The sequence below is a fragment of the Condylura cristata genome, unplaced genomic scaffold (genome assembly GCF_000260355.1).
Source record: "Condylura cristata isolate star-nosed mole 26May11 unplaced genomic scaffold, ConCri1.0 scaffold00006, whole genome shotgun sequence".
NCBI lineage: Eukaryota > Metazoa > Chordata > Mammalia > Eulipotyphla > Talpidae > Condylura > Condylura cristata.
Genome location: NW_004567107.1, coordinates 34445434 through 34464012, shown reverse-complemented (window position 1 = coordinate 34464012; position 18579 = coordinate 34445434). Strand labels below are relative to the sequence as shown.

The 18579-nt window shown below is 40.3% G+C and overlaps 1 protein-coding gene across 1 annotated transcript; it reads right to left on the bottom strand.

Annotated features, from left to right (window-relative positions):
- Positions 1-8966: 8966 nt before the first annotated feature.
- On the bottom strand, positions 8967-14529 carry LOC101624619 (chromosome unknown open reading frame, human C9orf40). Its single transcript, XM_004677565.2, has 2 exons — positions 13902-14529; positions 8967-9859 (listed from the first exon to the last, which is right to left on the bottom strand). The coding sequence occupies exons 1-2, from the start codon at positions 14322-14324 to the stop codon at positions 9701-9703; spliced, it is 582 nt and encodes a 193-aa protein (XP_004677622.1). The 5' UTR covers positions 14325-14529; the 3' UTR covers positions 8967-9700.
- Between the last annotated feature and the right edge of the window lie 4050 nt (positions 14530-18579).

The following is an 18579-nucleotide window of genomic DNA, read 5'->3' as shown; positions in this document are numbered from 1 at the left end:
ATTTTTTAAGGATTTATTTATTTATGCATACGAGGCCAGAGGTGGGGGAAGGGGAGTGAGGGGATTCACCAGAGACAGAGTGGGGAGCAGAACAGGCAGATTTACTGAAATACACTGCTGAGGGGAGCAGCAGGCGAGACAGGACAGGTCTGGGTCACCCTCTGGCCTAGGATTGAACTCATGCTGCAGTGGCTGCATATAGCTTCATCTTGCTATGACTTAGCCTTTTGTGCCCCCAAGAAGGACCCTAACTACATTGTTTTTTTTTTTTTTACATCATTCTTCAATTTGTGCATTTTTTTCATCTTGGTTGTAATCCTCGTGGACTTCCCACCACCAATTCACTCATGTGCCATCACCATAGTCCCACAGTTATATTGTTTTAATAATATAATTTTATTTTTACATCACTTTGTACATTGTTTTTTTTCATCTCAACTGTAATCCCCATGTGTTTCCTATTACCGAGTCACCCATGTGCCATCACTATAGTCCCGTGCACTTCCCTCCCCCGGCTCTTTTTGATCCCATTCTCCACTCCACCCCCACAAAATGTCTCTGGTATATGGCTGTTCATTATTATTTTCTCGCCTGGTCCATTATACTCCTGCTATGAGCGAAACCATCAGGTATTTTTCTTTCTCTTTCTGGCTTATCTCACTACCACAGTTATTTTTAATAACGAAAACAAAACAAAACAAAATCTCAGGGGCTCTCCCTGGTGGTGCAATGGGTTAAAACACCACATTATGAAGCTCTCCGAAGCCACTGCAACATGAGTTCTATCTCCCACCAGGGAGCTGACTCACATGGCGTGGTAGACCTCTCCTGACCCGCCTGCTACACCCCTCAGCAGTGTATTTCAGTAGATATGCCTGTTCTGCGCCCCACTCTGTGTCTGGTAAATCTTCTCACCCACCACACTTCTGGCCTGTACCTCATTTCTGTAAGCAATACATACGTTTTTGTTTTGTTTTTTTTTTAAATCTCACCGAAGTGAGGTGAGAGGTTTGGGCCCTCCCTGTTGGTACAGTTGGTCAAAGCACAGTACTAGGAAGTTAGCCATAGCCACTAAAGCATGAGTTTGATCCCTGGCCAGGGAGGTGACTCACATGGTGCTGCAAACCTCTCCTGTCTCACCTGCTGCTCCCCTCAGCAGTGTACTTCATCATTCTGCCAGTTCTGCTCCCCTCTCTGTCTCTAGTGAATTCTCTCACCATCCCCTGCACCTCTGGCCTGTACCCCAGTTCTGTGTGCATAAATAAATAAATCTTTTTTAAAAAAAAAAAGAAAGAAAGAAATAGTAGAGATTTAGATAAATTTCTGTGTAGTATCTTGTGAGCAGGAGGTTGAGATAATACTGCAGAGACAAGTTTCTCTAAGGTGGATTTCCACTCCACCAACAGGGCAAAGGAGATTGTGCAGTTCCTGTCAGGTGGCTGAGGAAAATCAAACTGAGTCTCAGTGCTGTGTGAAGTGTCTCAGAACTGCTTGTTGGCTGTGTTTATTATGCTATAAACTTCACTTTCCTTGTAGCCTCTAGTTGCTGATTTCAAAGTAAACTGATAACTCAGAGTTTCAGTGTTCTTATCACCCTTTCTGAGAACTCAATTGCATCTCCCCCACTCCATAAAGAAAACAAGCTTGAAATATTTCAGTGCTGCTAAATTCAACGTGTTTTTTCTCCACTGCACCCTTACATTGCTTTTGTCCCTGAAACTTAACAAACGCTCTGAGTTTCAAATATTCTTTGTGTGCCAAAAATGGTGATTGTTTTACATTCTTAATTATTGTTTGACTACAACACACACACATCCTTTGAATTACCTGTTTTTTTTTTTTTAAGATTTATTTATTTGTTCATACAGAACTGGGGTACAGGCCAGAGGCTCAGGGGTGGCGAGAGGCTTCCCCAGAGACAGGGTGGGGAACAGAACAGGCAGATCGACGAAGTACACTGCTGAGGGGAGCAGTGGGCGGGTCAGGAGAGGTCTGCCCCACCATGTGGTCACCTCCGGGGCAGGCAGGAATCGAACTCATGCGGCAGTGGCTTTAGCTTCTCAGTGCTGTGCTTTAACCCGCTGCGCCACCAGGGAGGGCCTACCTTTTATTTTTTTAATCATTGTAACAGTGCCTGACACATAGTAAGCACTGAATAATCACTTGCCAGTGTGACTCAATTGTTGGAAGGGTGGTATCCAAAGAATATGAAAAAAGAAAAAAATATATTATTATTGAAGTTCTTAGAGTTTAAGGGAAGGGGGGGTGGGAAAGCAGGTAGTGTTTCTGTGACCACCTTCACTTGTTTGTACAGTTTACAATTTGTATGGTTTTTCTGTGGATAACACTGCCCAGTTTCATTAGATCCTTGAGAGAATTGATTAATGACACAAACAGAAAAGGACAAGACCTATTACCAGAAAGAAATAGTAAAAATTATGTAGTCTCTTGGGGAAGCCTTGCAAAGCAGGCTTCTTTGAATTGAAGCTGTCAGGGAAGGATTCCATTATCTCCATAATATGGCAAAACACAATATTAAATATTTGAGTAACATATGTCACTATTCCTATCTTTTAATAACAATTGTTTTATTACAGTTCTCTTATTTACTATTATTTTCATGTTCCAACAGTTCAAACAAAGTTAAGGGAGGTAGTGTGTTCCCCAGACCCACTTACATGCAGCCACTGTGTCTGGCTACTGGGGTCAGTGGGTAGAGCTGGCCAGGTGAAGCTATGGCACATGGAAGGCAGGTGGCTTAAAGAAGGGGAGTACTTTTGTTCTTGTGGCACCACTTCCACTCTAGATCTGCTGGGAAGGAGATACATAGGGGAGAGACATGTAGACTCCTGGAGCAGACAAGTAGATGAGAAATGTGGGAAGCTGATAATAACAGCTGTTATCTTCATGTGGTATCTCTTTTATCTAGTTTTTTGTGACCTGCTTCAGAATTCCTTTCCTATGGTTCCATGCCAGAGGGTACCTTAGATTTGTGGCAAGCTTTGGGGCCTGAGTGGCCCATCTTCAGGCCAACCCTGTTTAACTGGGCATCTGTCCAAGAGGGAAGTAATTTTGGGTTGCCTCTTACTTAGAACTTTCTTTTACTCTCTCTCTCTGATACTATTAAAGGTTGAGCACACTAACAGTCAGTTTTTCCTTTGTATACAAGGATAGTCAGATCCCTTTGGTGCAAACAACTTTGGGAGGTGACTGCATACTCCTTGGTTTTACGCTAATAACATTACAAGGCTATCATTATAGTCATAAAGAAATACATGAGCAGATGGTCATTGTGCATGTTCAGCTGAATTACAGTTGGTTAGTGATAGCCATATTTTTGATAGGGTAACTAGACAAATGATGAGAAAATGTAAATGCCTGAAACCAGCATTATTTTTCATGGTCAAATCAAATCTCTCTTCATGCTTTAATTTATTGGTCACTGCAATAACCCTAATGTCAGCATTAGGGATCATTCTCACATGGTACCTGAGTTATCCCTGTTCAGATTAGTTAGTTGATGCTGGGTTGTAGGAAAGTTCTAAAGAAATGAACTCTGCATAACTAGCAGTTGGGCAGAGAGCAGGATGCTACTTTAGGTTCAAAAGAAACAAGGAGGGCAGATAACCAGCATGGGAAATGAAGGCCTAGAACTCACAATTGAACTGAAGCAAGGAATGTCTCCTACTGGAAGGACATTAGCTCCCTTATCGCTGGAGCAGCTGAGCAGCTCACAGACAACTGAAGTAACTGCCAGGGGATGGGATGAGCATTATCTTTCTTCCTATATCCTCCCTTCCCTCCTTCCTAGACAGACACCATCAGGTTTATTAATTTTTTTACTCTATCTAACATTCCTTCCACATGAGTTAAAGCAAGCATATTTCTAGCAAATGCTTTGGAAAGAACATTTGTGAGGGACCTTACATATTGTTTATGGAGTACCCATTAAACACCAGTACTTGCTTTACATTCATTTTCTTTTTTTTTTTTTTCTCACAACAGTACAATAATGTAGATACTGTTCACTGAGAAAAACATGCTCAGGCTAAAATAATGGTGTTTATTTGCTCTTATACTGGAAAACTAGGGAGTACAAACTCAGATGTTAACCCTTGTGTTCCGCTGGGGTCTTTGTTTACAGGGGTTTTAAAGGAAAACGATGAGGGAAAGTATAGGAATGTAGAAGCTGTCTACCAAGAAATAGGGCAGATTATAGATTATATTCCTTAGAGTTCACTGGCTTTAATCAAACTGACTGGTTACTATGGAGAGAACAAAAAGAAAAATTATATTTGCACTCTTTTCAGGAAGGAAATATCTAGCTGGAAACTGGTTCTTGTCAGTCAGTACATAGTTTTGGAACTTGTTTTTAGATTAAAAAATTCAGTATAGAGCCCTCCCTGGTGGCACAACAGGTTAAAGCACAGCACTATGAAGCTACCCCAGCCACTACAGCATGAGTTCAATCCCCAGCCAGGGAGGTGGCCCACAGGGTGTGGCAGACCTCTCCTGAAATGTCTGCTGATCCCCATAGCAGTGTATTTCAATACATCTGCCTGTTCTGCTCCTCATTCTGTCTCTGGTGAATCCTCTCACCTCCCCACCCCCATACCTCAGGCCTATACCCCAGTTCTGCAAGCATAAATAAATCAATCTTTTAAAAAAAATTCAATATAATGGAGTATCAGGCACAAGATGGAATCAGCTCAAATAAACCCCAACCTGAACATCCATTTTCACAACACTAAATTATCCCTAAAGGACAGATCAAGTCTCCACAGACTCAAAATAGTGCAACTTGGGAAGAATGCCAGAACTCTCTAATTTACAAAGCCTTAACTATAAACTTGTTTATTTTGTACAAACTTTTATCTCTGAACCACTGAACTTGCTGCCCACCAGCTTTTTTATCCTGTTAACCTCCATATGATTGATTCTGTGCTGTTATGGTATCCCTGCCTTTTAAAAAGTGGGCTCTACCCTATTTTCCCCTTCTGCTTCACTCTAATGAAACACCTACATTCATTTTTTCACTAAAGAGTGCTCCAGAGTACTTCCACCTTTACAATGGAAAGCACAAATAGCATTCAGCATGTGTTATGTGACCCTAAAACAGCAACATGAAGCAGCAGTGAGAATGTCACACCAATTTGTTCCCAAGAACTACTTTATATAGACCTCACAGGTATCCATTCTGTTATTCCTGCTTTTACTAATGAGAGTTTCGTTTTAAGTTTCATGTGTTGTTTGGTATCATTTGATAAGTTATCTTTGGGGTTTAGGAACATTCAGCAGTTTCTAGATATATCAATGATACTTGCTTTGCTTTATACCATTTCAGCCTAGAAGTTTCATAAACTCACTCTAATTTGGGTAGCACATACCATAAAAAAGGGCTAGTTTAGAGAACTCATCGTGCAAAATTCGGAGTCTACAATGAGAAACACTTTCCTGGCTTCGTAGGAAAACAGAATTGTGACCACTTCAGTACTAATGGCTCTTTCATAATATCAGTCACATCTTCAGGGTTTTTTGTTTACTTTTCCCCTAAAGGGCAGATGTACTTTGGCATATTTAATTTCGAGAAGTCTTTGAATACAATACTGTCAAATATTTACTTAGAGTCAATAAAATCTGTAATTATGATTTTGCAATACATGAGTGACATTTTCTGCTGCAAAGGCATTTCTTGAGGCATTCTTTAGACTTGGCACCACTGAGTGATTTTTGGCTCAATGAAGTAATAATCGTTGATCACTTGATGATCATTGGCACACAGCTAATTATTTCACAGGGCCTTTACTACTCTGTAATGATACATAGTTGAAGAAATACTTGGTGAGCAGCAAAATGAGCAAAAAAACAAACATTAAGTGAACGAGAATACTTCTGACTCTTGTAGATGTTACTAGGAATTGAAAATGTTCAAGTCTAGAAAGTAAATGCTTCACTTGAGTACAAGATGGGACCCCTGACTCAGGTGAGAATGGGACTTTTTCATTTGCATCCTGGATTGGGGCTCAAGATTGGTAAATTTGCTAAGGGTAGGTTGAATGGGTATGGTCCCTATTTTCTATCTGGAACTTGCAGTCTAAACTGTGCTATCTCCTTAATAGCCCAGCATAACCAAGTACTGCCTCATTCCACAACTGGAGGTGTCACTGAATGGGGTGGGCTACCAGGTAGGAAAGCTAGTCAACAGACCCATAGATACTTTGTGGGATGAATTTTTTCAGGGGAGTCTGAATTTCCTGTTGCCAGTACTGTTGATCCCATGTGCACACACTACTCATCAAATGTTAGGCCCCACCTGACTTTTGGCTTCTGTAGATATGCCACAAGTGTGTGCAGAAGGATAAACTGCCAGAGGGATTTCTTCAAACATTTGCAGTAACGTGGCTGTTTTAATTTCAAATCATATTAATTGTCTTTATTAAAAAGACAAGGGGATTATCATTCTTATACTTTTTTCTATTTCTCTTCTATATTTTTCTTTGTTGACTAATTCTGTTATCCTAATTTCCATGCTTACTTTCAGTTCTACCTATAAGTTTTAACATTTTTAAAGCCATATCCCATCCATTGCAGGGGATTGAAAAATTGTATGTCCTGGTTGGTTAATATATGTATATATTTAAAGTTCATGTTTCTATGTGTGTGTTTGCTTGTTCAGTGCCTTTGCCCTAATTTTTATTTGTATTACATCTTGGCTGGTATAGTTGTCTGGTTACCCTGTCTTTCCCTAAGAACACTGCACATAGTGCTTCACTGTGGCACTTACTGGCATTCAAGTGCATTACCAACTCTTCCTTTGATTTTCCACTGTTTAGAATTCACAATTGAGCAATTTTGTTCAAGTGCTCAGTTGCTACAGACCTTCAGTTCTTGCAAGACTGACACTGCTTGCCTATTGCCTTTACATTTGAATCTTGTATCATAAAAAAAAAGTATAATTTTAAATTCATTTAATATGTGCAGATTTGTGTTTTAGCTTAACATTTATGCCAGCAAGGCTTTGCAGCTGCTTTTTTAACAAGGAGCAGAGTAATCAAGTATTACCTATAAAGCTTAGGGTTGGAATGTTATTAGACATTATTGAACACACCCACCTTATTAAATGCACCTGCAGTTTTATGTGTTAAGTTAGAAAACCTGTCATATTAATAAAAACGAAAATATTGTCTTTGAATTGTAATAGGCATTACAGGATTATGCAACAATGTTCTTTGTAATTCTGATAATTATCACCTTTCATCTAAAGGGCAAGCCAACACCTTTTAAAGGAGCTGGTTACAAATAGTGAGCTATTTACATGAAAGGAAATACTATTTTTAAATTCCAAATATTTAAGTCTCATTAATCTTAGAAATCCTCAAGTAAAATATTTAGAAGTAATAGTTGTCTTAATCTTTGCACTATTATATATTGAGTCTATTTCCAATTTTTACAATAAAACTTTTGTCTGAGTACTGTTGGGAAAATTGTCTACCTCTGTTATGTTCCCGGAAAAATGCTGGTATTACCTTCCCATCAACGGGCAAGAATGCCAATTCATTTTTTTTCATGCAGTATTTACCTAGTGTGTGATGGTACTGTCTTGGCAAGCACTAGGAAAAGCAATGAATAAAAAAAGATGTATTTCTACTCAAGGATAAACAGAACGGGGAAAAAAGCTTGCCAATTTTAATTCTCTTACACTGCTGGTGGGAACATAAACTATTAAGTGACCATGGAAAGCTGTGTGGAGTTTCCTCAAAACACTAGAAATGGTTCTGCTATATGACCTAGCTATTCCACTCCTAAGAATCTACCCAAAAAACACAAAAACACTAAGTTGAAAGGAAACCTACACTTTTATGTTTACTGCAGCACTATTCACAATAGCCAAAGTATGGAAACTGCACATGGAGTAGTACTCAGCAATCAAAAAAGATAAACTCATGTTATTTGTGGCAATGTGGACAGAGCTGGGTTGATGCTAAGTGAAATAAGTAGGAAGGAAAAAGGTAAGTATCACATGTTTTCACTTATATGTGAAATATAGAAAAAACAAAGGGTCAGAGGCAAACCTCAAAAACTGACCATCAGTATAACTTTCAGAATGGGAAGAAAAGAATGGAGGGGTAAGGACAAAAACAAGAGAGTGTAGGAAGAACACAAGGGAATACAGTGCTAAGCTATGGGTGCTTTCCTGGTGGGAAAACTACAGCGACCATACCTGAGGAGAGAAATCATATATTGTCCAAAGATTAACAGTGATGTAAGAAAAAGTACATTTAAAAATTAAAAAAATAAAAATTGCCAATTTTGCCAAGTACTTTAACTGCTTCCCCCCACATGCTTGCTATGCTTGTTATTTCTTTAATTCCAATTCTTACCCTGAAGCATCTAATAGCAATTTAAAGCAGAGTCAAGTACAACTACAGGGAGCACATATACTCTAATTTTTTTTTAACCTATGAGACTTGAGTAAGATGATGCACTTAAAGTACACTGTTTGACAACAGTTATTTCTGAGGTAGATGCTATTTATTTTTTCTCATATTACAAGTGAAGAATTTGGGGCCTGGAGATGAAAAATAACTTCCTTAATACATAGAAAACAGCAGAACAAGACATTGAACTCTGACTATGAAGTTTTGACTCAAATACAATTCTATAATTTTTCTTCTGTTCTATTCTCATTGATGTCAACCCATACTTAAATGCTGCAGTACACACATAGTATTTTTTTCTCTAGTTGTCATTTATCAACTTTCCTGAATTTTGGATCTAATGTCATTAACAATAACAATGTACAAGCAAGGAGAGTTACTCAATTACAAAGCCAACATTCTGAATGCAGTACAAAAGTTAATTTAATATCAATACTCATTACTCAAACACAACTGTATACTTTATGAAATAGTAACAACACAATAATTTAGTTGTAACAAAGCCATTAAGAGAAATATAAACAAAGCTAATTAAGAGGCATTGCTTCAGCTCTTTCCTTTAAAATAAAGTTTAAAATAGTGAGCAATTAAAACCATGCCCTTAAAATAATTCAAAACTAACAAAATAAAGAAAGAAATGTGATAAGTTTCTTTCCTCTTATCCTGGGGGAAAAAGCACCTATTCACTTCTCATTGTTCTCAACTACTTTTGATTATTATAGTAGAGTTTATCAAACACCAGAGATTGGAAGTTACACAAACATGCTACCCAAATTGAAATTCTTTACACTTAGAAATACTATGCCTCACAATTTTAAGTTTGTATAGATTTTTAAATTACCTATTAGTTTAACTAGAAGTCAGTAAAATGTATCTGAAAGCATTTTATTAACAATTGTTATAAAACAATATTTACTTCATGTACCATAAACTTTTTGGTGCAGATAGGAATATTTGAGTATTTCCCTATCTCTAGAACTGTCAGGATTCCTCTTCAAAGTTAGAATCTGAGCAAAATTTTCCTTTAGGAATGCATACATACAATACTTCCTCTATAACTGCACTATATATTCTTGATAAATCTCTATTGGGAAGTTCAGTAGTGACTGCAGGCATTTATCCTTAAAACAACTTTTCCTCATTTTTCAGGTTTGGGAACAAATATCACATTAGGTATGGAAAATAACTCTCTCCCTTAAGAATACATAAATTTAAAGTTGTCTTCTCCACTTCAGAAAAAAACATTTTCTTAGTTCCTTCTGTCAGGACTCCATGTCAATCTCAACCACTTCATTCTTGCCCTGCAGCATTGGTTTCCTCAGGTTATCTTCATTTATGTCTTCGATGTCTGCCAGATTAAGAGGTGGTAAGGGATTCCTCCAGTACTGGAAGGTATTATACTGCCAAAATTCTTCATTGAGCTTTTGGGGGAGGGGGGTAGTGGGAAGAGATAAAAGTATGTAAGTACATCAGTGGTATAGAAAAAACTTTTTTCTTAAGCAAATTAAAAAAATAAACTTAATATTTTTCAGTGTTTTGCTTTATATGTCTGACAAATACACATTTTTTGTTCCTAGTTATTTTGATTCAATCAAACGCCCATATTTTTTGTATTCATAGACTTGCATATTTCTGTGAGCAGTTTAAATTTAAAGAATTTCTTCCAAGAACATCTCTTTGTGAAAAGAGATGTTCCTATCTTGAACTAAAGAAAAAGCCTTTGGGTTTTTTTTGGTTTATTTTCAATATCAAAACAATTTTACGTATTTATTTATTTTATAGTAAGGAAAACTAAAAGCACACACACATTTTTTTTTTCCTTGAGATTTAGTACTTTATGGGATTAATTTTACATTTTGACAACTTCCATAAATTATTAAAGTATAGACATGGCAAATAGCAAGAATAAAAGGTATGACTAACTTCAAAATCAATCCACCAAAATTCATAAATCTGAGTACCAGCCGCTTAACAATTCAAAAGCTTATTCTGAAATGACTAAAATTGTTTTAAGTATCTATGAAGTGAAGCTGATGTCCCAGGGAAATCAAAAGCCAAGAGAGAATTTCTAAAGCTTCAAAAATATCTGTGCAAAAGAACAGCATTGGGATTACATACAGAAGCTTCCACAATGATCATTTTGGAGGGAAACACACCTTCAGATAGATGTTTACTTATCTATTCTACTACTAGAATAGATAAAGATAGATATTCTACTTATCTATTCTTACTTTAGGTTCATACTCGCTATGGCAGCACTTCCCAACAGAAAGCTAACAGAGCCACTTGTAATTTCAATTTTCCAGCAGTCAAAATAAACAGATGAAATTGATCTTAATATCCTATTTGAACCGATATGTAAAAAATTTTACTTCAATGCGGTCAATATTTTTAAAAAGTAACGAGATATTTTACAATCTTCTTGTACGAACTTTCAAAATCTAGCAACTGCCAGTACTACCCACACCTGCCAATGCTCAAGTCCCAGTGACTATTTTACTGCAAAGCAGAAATCTATAAGGAAATCTCGTGGAGTTCATCAGTGTCTTAAACACTAAGCTATCAGGAATAAATAGAATTTATTTAGAATTTAGTACTGGGCTAAAAATGTATTTCAAATGATGCCAAGAAAAATTTCAATTTAAGTAAAATCAGGTTAAAAACAAGGATCTGTTTCTCTGCCTTTTGGAAAAAACTGTTTATTCATAAAGTTATCTATTTATAAATATGGACCAAAAAAACCTCCCTAATGATACCAATGTAATCTAGCAGCTAAGAGCACAAACTGCCACCACAAAGACCTGGGTTTACATGATAAACACTACCATCCAACTCTATTCTTGATCTGTTTCCTTTTTAGTATATTGCTTATTATTGCTAGTTATTCTATCCCAAGGGGTCTATAAATCATTTTCTTTTTAGTAAGAGAAACACATTCTACCTTCCCTCTATTAAACATCTCTAAGTGTCAGCACTGACTTGTGGCACTAACTTGAGAAAATAATGTGAGTATTTAATGAGTATTCCAGAAAACATCTGAAACAGTTCAGAAAATATTCTGAGGTTCTGTCTAGATTTCATCATTTAGAAAAAGTTGATAGTTTTTTTTTCCTGCATGAGATCCCAAAGATGAGAGCAGATAGTTAAGTTTTATTCAGAGGGCAACAGCAACCAGGTAGACATTACTGCATTTACTGTAAAAGCTTTTTAACTTCAGTATGCATGTTTTTGTTGCATCCTGTTTTCCTGTAGTAATGAACTGTCTCTAAAGAAATCTACCACGAATTCGGTGTTTGGGGTGCAGGGAGAGGAAGGTGAACTGTGGTTAAACCAAGGAAGGTGCGCTAGCTACAACTTTCTCTGATGTTGTCGAGGTATGTAGTAGGAACCATGTTTAACTCTGGTGTGCTAGAGAGAAGCAGCTCATGAAATAGACCTGACAAAAGACACACGGAGTTCCTGGGATCTAGTTGGGTAAAAAGAATAGGGGACTAGTCTTGGTATAGAACAGCCCCTGGAACTATCTATTCCCTTGTCTTGGGTTTAAAGTGACTACTGGAAGCAGAAAGGTAACAGGAGCCACTGCTATAATGTAAGATGTGTTTGTGTCCAGAAGATTCTATGTAGGCAATTTCACCATCTACTAAGAAAATGCTTTCTTTGCCTAACTTCCATTTCCAATGTGCAGCATATTGCAGTGGTAGGGAAGTCAAGGCCATAGATAGGTGGAAAATGAAAAATGACCTGAAAAGGAAAGGTCTGCAAAGTACCCAGTGTGGAAGGGGCAGGTGGAAGAGAGGCAGGATAGAATTCGAGAAGCAGCAGGCACCAATGAAAAGATACTTCTTAATCCCTCTCCCATCCCAACTGGAAGAGGACCACTAACCAGAAGATTAGAGGGAGGAAGAGACCTGACAACAGTTCTACAGCCTTCAAAACCCAGGCAAGGAGCCTCTTCTCTTGGACGTGGCACCCCAGTGCCCTGTCTCTAGCTCTTTCCCTTTCAATAAACCACAGTGCTTCTACTGTCACCCACCCTCCTGTGTTTTCATTACATTTTTGAGTGGGGAACTCAAGAGCCCACCTATGTGCACTGCTAACACCAGTAACTACTTATTTTGGTATCAAATAAATCTGGAGGACTATCATTTTCTTTTAAGTCAATTTTTAGCTTCTAAATGCCATGTGAAGGAAAAAAGGCTTACGGCTCATGCTTTCTAAATTCCAAGAAAAAATGGGAGTATTAGAAAATACAACTTATAATTTCACCCAGAAATGCACAACATGATTTAGTTTCTCAGAATCACAGGAAAATCCAGACTATATCATTCTCAGATTTTACTGGAATTTTTATTAACAAAAAGCCATGCCAAAGAATCCTCAACTTATTTTGGCAGATGGGAAGCCAGCACAGGATACCATGGAGAAATGTGGGGTGGATATTATTCTGTGGTGACTGAAGTTTGGCTAAGTCTCAGTCCCACATTTGTTTCTCCCACCCCAAACCCCCCTACGACGTCAAGCCAGAACTGCCAAAACTCAGTTTGAATTTCTGAGTCTAGACCAAAGCTGTCAAATATGTTGTGAGTCACAACATATTACTTTAACGTGTGATCAATATAAACATTTTTGGAGATTTTTAAACGCTAGTGTGTATTTTACACTTTCAGTACATCTTAATTTGGACGAGTCACACATTTCAAGTATTTAGTTGTTTCACAAGACAGGGTTAGCTCTCCTGTGCAACAACTCCTTTCCTGAGGAGCAACTCTTCAATGGACACCATATATGCTTTACCGTAGGGTCCAAACGAATTTTCAACGACTCTTTTCCACTGCATCTGAGTTACTACTACTTCAGTTAAAATGCTTTAACACTACCTTCTCCCAAGATACGCTGGTGTCTCCTCTCCACCAAAAGGCCTGTGCCGTGTCCAAATGACTTTCAATTGACAGCTACAACAGTGGTCACACTCTTTATAAAGAAATCTACCACGAATTCGGTGTTTGGGGTGCGGGGAGAGGAAGGTGAACCGTGGTTAAACCAAGGAAGGTGCGCTACAACTTTCTCTGACGTTTGTCGGTTGCAGAACCTACAGCGGTTCAGTCAACATCTTCACGGATATAAACTGTCAAGATTCTCCCCCTCTTCCTTAGCTTCCCTCTAGGTTCAAGACCTCCTGCCAAGGTCTGTTCCCCAAGTGTAGAAAAGTGCTACGGAATCTTCCCAAACGCTGCCCGGGGTGGGCTCTGGTGAGGCCCTCAGGGTGTTGCCTGGGAGCTGGCGCGCTTCTGCAGCCGGAACCCCAGCTTTCGCCGTTGGAGGCTTCCAGGCGAGCACGAGTCTAGTCAGAGACGATCTGTTACTTCCCCAGGCGCGCAGTGCAGTGCCAGGGTTGAAGGCGACCCTCCTCCCTTCACCCCTCCAGCCCTCCAGGCCACCCAGCCCGCCGCCGAACCCTACCTGGCGCTCAGAGGGCCCCCAGTCTCCCCGCGGGGGCTCTACGCGCCCCGCCCCGTCGTCGCCACCGCCCCTCGAGGGCCGGGCGCCCCGGAGCTCCTCCCCCGTTTCGAGGGGCCGCCCTGGTGGCTGCAGCAGCGGCGGCTCGCCAGTCTCCAGGCCACTGCTTTCACTCTCCGCGCCACCGTGAGCGTCTGTGTCCCCGCCGTCGCGGCGCTTGCTGGGTGAAGTCAAAGGCTCGCCCATGGCCCCCGCGTCGATTTTGCGCTTTCTAGGCTGCTCGGGGACGCCGAGGAGCTGCCCAGGATGAGAAGCCACCGGCGGCGGGATCCAGAGCGACGACGGCTCCTCCGGGAAGTCGCAGAGCAGGAGCCGCTTCCACGGCACGTGGAACGTCAGCGGCTCGGCCGCACGCCGCTTGGCCATGGGGCCCAGAGACTCGGGCGGAGCCCGCCCGGCGCGGGAGGCCGAGCGTGGATACCTACGAGGGCGGAGGGCGGAGCGCGCCTGGGAGGGCGAGGACCAGGTCTGGGCTAGGAAGCTGCTGGAAGGTGAAAGGGGCGGGGCGGCGGGGCGGGCGGAGTCCTCGCGGGGCGCCCTGGCTTCGTCCCGAGTGCGACCGGACGTTGGGGAGCAACCGCGAAGCTGTGGAGATTCGAACCTGCGCACAAGTGTGCGCGCGCGCACTCGCGCTGGGCAAACGGAGCCGCTGATTGGCGGGGGCTCGCGGAGCGCGCTCCAGAGCGCCTCCGTGACCGGAAGTGCGCGCTCCGGGGGAAGGCGGGAAGGCTGTGGCGGGTTAATTAAAGGTCTAGTAGGCTGCGGTGGAAAGTGAGACCTTCAGCTCCCTGAGGAACCCTTAGGGTTATGCAGATTGAAGCTTAGTGACGCGATGGTTTAAGATCTTTAAAGCCTGTGTGTTATCATTTTCTTTTTCAAGTTCTGGGGCCATTCGGGCTTATTCAACACACAAACTTTTAATAAACAAGTGTTATGAGGATCAGGCACTATGTAAAGTGATTATACGAGACTGTTCAACAGCATGAGGTAAGTAGCGAAACCTAACTTGCAAAACAGTAAAATGTTTAGGAAGCGTATATTTCGCAAAGGTTTTCTGATTAAAAATTCGTTGACGTTGCAGGGACGTACTTTTCATCTAGGGTAGCTAAGTAGTTTGCAGAGCCAGGTTTGGAGCTTAGCTGGTTTCTTTTCCAACTGAAACCTAAAACTGGCCGGTAAATTTTGTGGGAAGCACAGAGCGTTCGCTGCTTTGTCCTGTGGCCAAAAGTGAGATTCCAAGACCTTTCTCACAGCATAATTGTGTATGCTGTAAGGCAAAATGAGAAAAGGCAGTGCGTTTACTGCCACTTTCATTTTAATAGTATGATAAACGCAGTAAATAAGGTGAGGAAAGCTGTACTATAAAAATAGTGCTTTGAAGGGAGAAAAAGTGTGCAAGGAAGATAGTTGTAATCTAACTGGTAAGGTAGGATGTGTGTATTAATTACACAAGGCCTCCACACTGCAAGATTTTGTGAGAGAAAAGGACAGCTATTACTGTATAGTATTATATATTTTTATGCACAAATAACATGTTAGGGAAATAACTTTTTTGTTTGTTTTTTTTGCAATAATCTAATGAAATTGGTTTTCCAATGAAAATGACAACCATTTGGCTCAAACAGTTGAAGAGTTTCCTATTTTCAAATCAGCAACACAGATAATTGTCCTATTAATTGCTGAGAAGAAATGTTAAAATCTCCCAATTATCACGGTGGATTTTTGTTTTTCTCTTTGATTCCACTAATTTCTGTTTTTTTTTTTAAGATATTTTTAATTTATTTATGCATACAGAACTGGGGTACAGGCCAGAGGCCCAGGGGTGGTGAGAGGTTTCACCAGAGACAGAGTGGGGAGCAGAACAGGCCGATTGATGAAGTACATTGCTGAGGGGAGCAGCGGGTGGGTCAGGAGAGCTCTGCTGGGCCTTGTGGTCACCTCCACTGCAGGCAGGGATGTAACTCATACGGAAGTGGCTTCAGCTTCTTAGTGCTGTGCTCTATCTAACCCACTGTGCCACTGGGGAGGGCCCTGTTTATGTCTCTTTAAATCTCTTATTAGACACATGATTGCTATGTCTTTGATGCATTAACACTTAGTCCTTATAAATTATGCCTCTTTATCTGATAAGCACTTTTTTTAAGATTTATTTATTTGTGCATACAGAACTGGGGTACAGGCCAGAGGTCCAGGGGTGGCGAGAGGTTTCACCAGAAACAGAGTAGGGAGCAGAACAGGCAGATCTACTAAGTACACTGCTGAGGGGAGCAACAGGCGGGCCAGAGAGGTCTGCCGCGCCATGTGGTCACCTCTGGGGCAGGGATCGAACTCATGCGGAAGTGGCTTTAGCTTCTTAGTGCTGTGCTTTAACCCACTGAGCCACCAGGGAGGGCCCATAAGCACTTTTTTTTAAAGTTGTTTTAATTTGATATTAAGTTGTCTCTGCCCTCTAACACATTTGCATATTGTATCTTTTCCCACTTTAAGCCTGCCTGTATCTTTATATTTAATGTGTTGTTTTGAAACTAACAAATATTTGGGTCTTGCTTTTTCTGACATTCTATTCTTGGAATGTTTAATGCTTTAACATTTTATGTAAATTATTGATATAACTGGATTTGGGGCTACTCTTACTATGTTTCATCTCATTACTCTCACACCTCCTTTTCTAATTTCTTTTGGAGTTGAGTTTTTTTTTTGTTTTGTTTTTGTTTTTAAAGATTTATTTATTTGTGCATACAGAACTGGGGGACAGGCCAGAGGCTCAGGGGCGGCGAGAGGCTTCACCAGAGACAGAGCGGGGACAGAACAGGCAGATCAACGAAGTACACTGCTGAGGGGAGCAGCGGGCGGGTCAGGAGAGATCTGCCACGCCATGTGGTCACCTCCGGGGCAGGCGGGAATTGAACTCATGTGGAAGCGGCTTTAGATTCTCAGTGCTGTGCTTTAACCCGCTGCGCCACCAGGGAGGGCCTGGAGTTGTTTTTTTTTAATTTCCTTTTATTAAATTGTAATTCAATTAATTTCTTTCCTGCCTTACCTGTTGTTAATCTCACTTTTTTTTTTTTATCCCAGTGCTCTTCTAATTTCTAGAAATTCATTGTAGGTCTTACAAATTTATATACCTTTTAAAATATATGGAATAGTTACGCTGCTTTAATGTACTTCTCTGCTAATTCTAACACATTCTAATTCTTTTGGCTTCAGTTAAGTCTTTCCCCTCTCTGGTTTTTCTTCTTTCTGTGCATATGTAGTAAATTTTTATTGGATAGGAGATACTCTGATTTTGCTTTTTGGGTTGCTTCCTTCTTCTGACGTTGGGGGTTCTCTTACACATGCACTGATTTAAACTCTGCAAATGTTCCAGGGGGATCACACTCAACTCAGACCTCCAGGGTTCTCTCTGTGCAGCTCTCTCTTGTTCTGGAAACTAGCTGTCCAGGTCTCCCTGGACATTCTTCCAGGCTTTGCCTGCTTTTCCTTCATAATGCCATACCCTGGAAACACTGAAGGCACTGAGTAGGGCTCATTTATTTCCTGCTTTCAATGCTATCTGCCCTTTGTTGGTTGGTGGTCAGTGTTATGAAAATTGTTCTTGTACATTTTATGTCTGGGTTTTGGTTGTGTTAGGTGAGCAGGTAACTCTGGTCCCTGTTACTTCACCGTGACTGAAAGAAAATGTCTTCCTTTTTTAAGATTTTACTTCAAGGGCACATTGTTGTGTAGCTTTTAACTTTGAGATATGATGACTGGTTTCTTGTCTATTATAGGAAATTAATTTCATGTTATAGGAAAACAAACTTCAGTCTATTCATTAACCCTTTATTGTTCAAACCACTGATATGCCTGATCTTCTATAATGAATTTAGCTTGTATGTGTGTATATAAACATGTACACATTTTCTTAGAGAATGGAAAAATACCCATTTTCCTCACCATTCTTAAATAAATGGTGATGATAGGGACACAAAAAATGAAATGAAGATCCTTAATTTCGGGAGGATGCTGTTATCGTTAGGGAGGATGGTAGAGGGCACATGGGACACATCTTTGGGCCACCTCAGATAATATTGGTATCCTGTTACAAGTGTCTTTATGGTAGGCCAAATTGGATGCACAAGGGAATGGAGGGCTGAGGAACACCCCCAAAACTTAACAGCTAAAAGCAAACATCTTAGATTCTGTGGATCAAGAATTTAACATCAATTAACTGAGTGGTTCAGGGTTACTGTGGTGCTCCTGTGGTTGCAGTGAAAGTATTAGCTGAAGTTTAATCATGCAAAAGCTTCATTGGGGATACAGGGGGCCCACTTCCACACTCATTCAGTTCTTATGACTGGTAACTCCATAGGGACATTTGAATTTTCTAATGACATGGCATGTTTTCTCCCAATGCAAATAATAAGAGAAAAATGGCAAAAATGGAAACTATGCTGGGGATGATTATGACAACAGTCTAAATGATGGAAGAAGTGAAATGGAAATACATTTCAAGTTCTTATAACTATTCCTCAGTGAGATGTGTGTGTGTGTATACACGTTTTTAACTCTGAGTACTTAGTTTTTTCCCCAAATGACTAAGATCGTGGAGATGTACAAGTTCAGCCTCTTGACTGTTTAA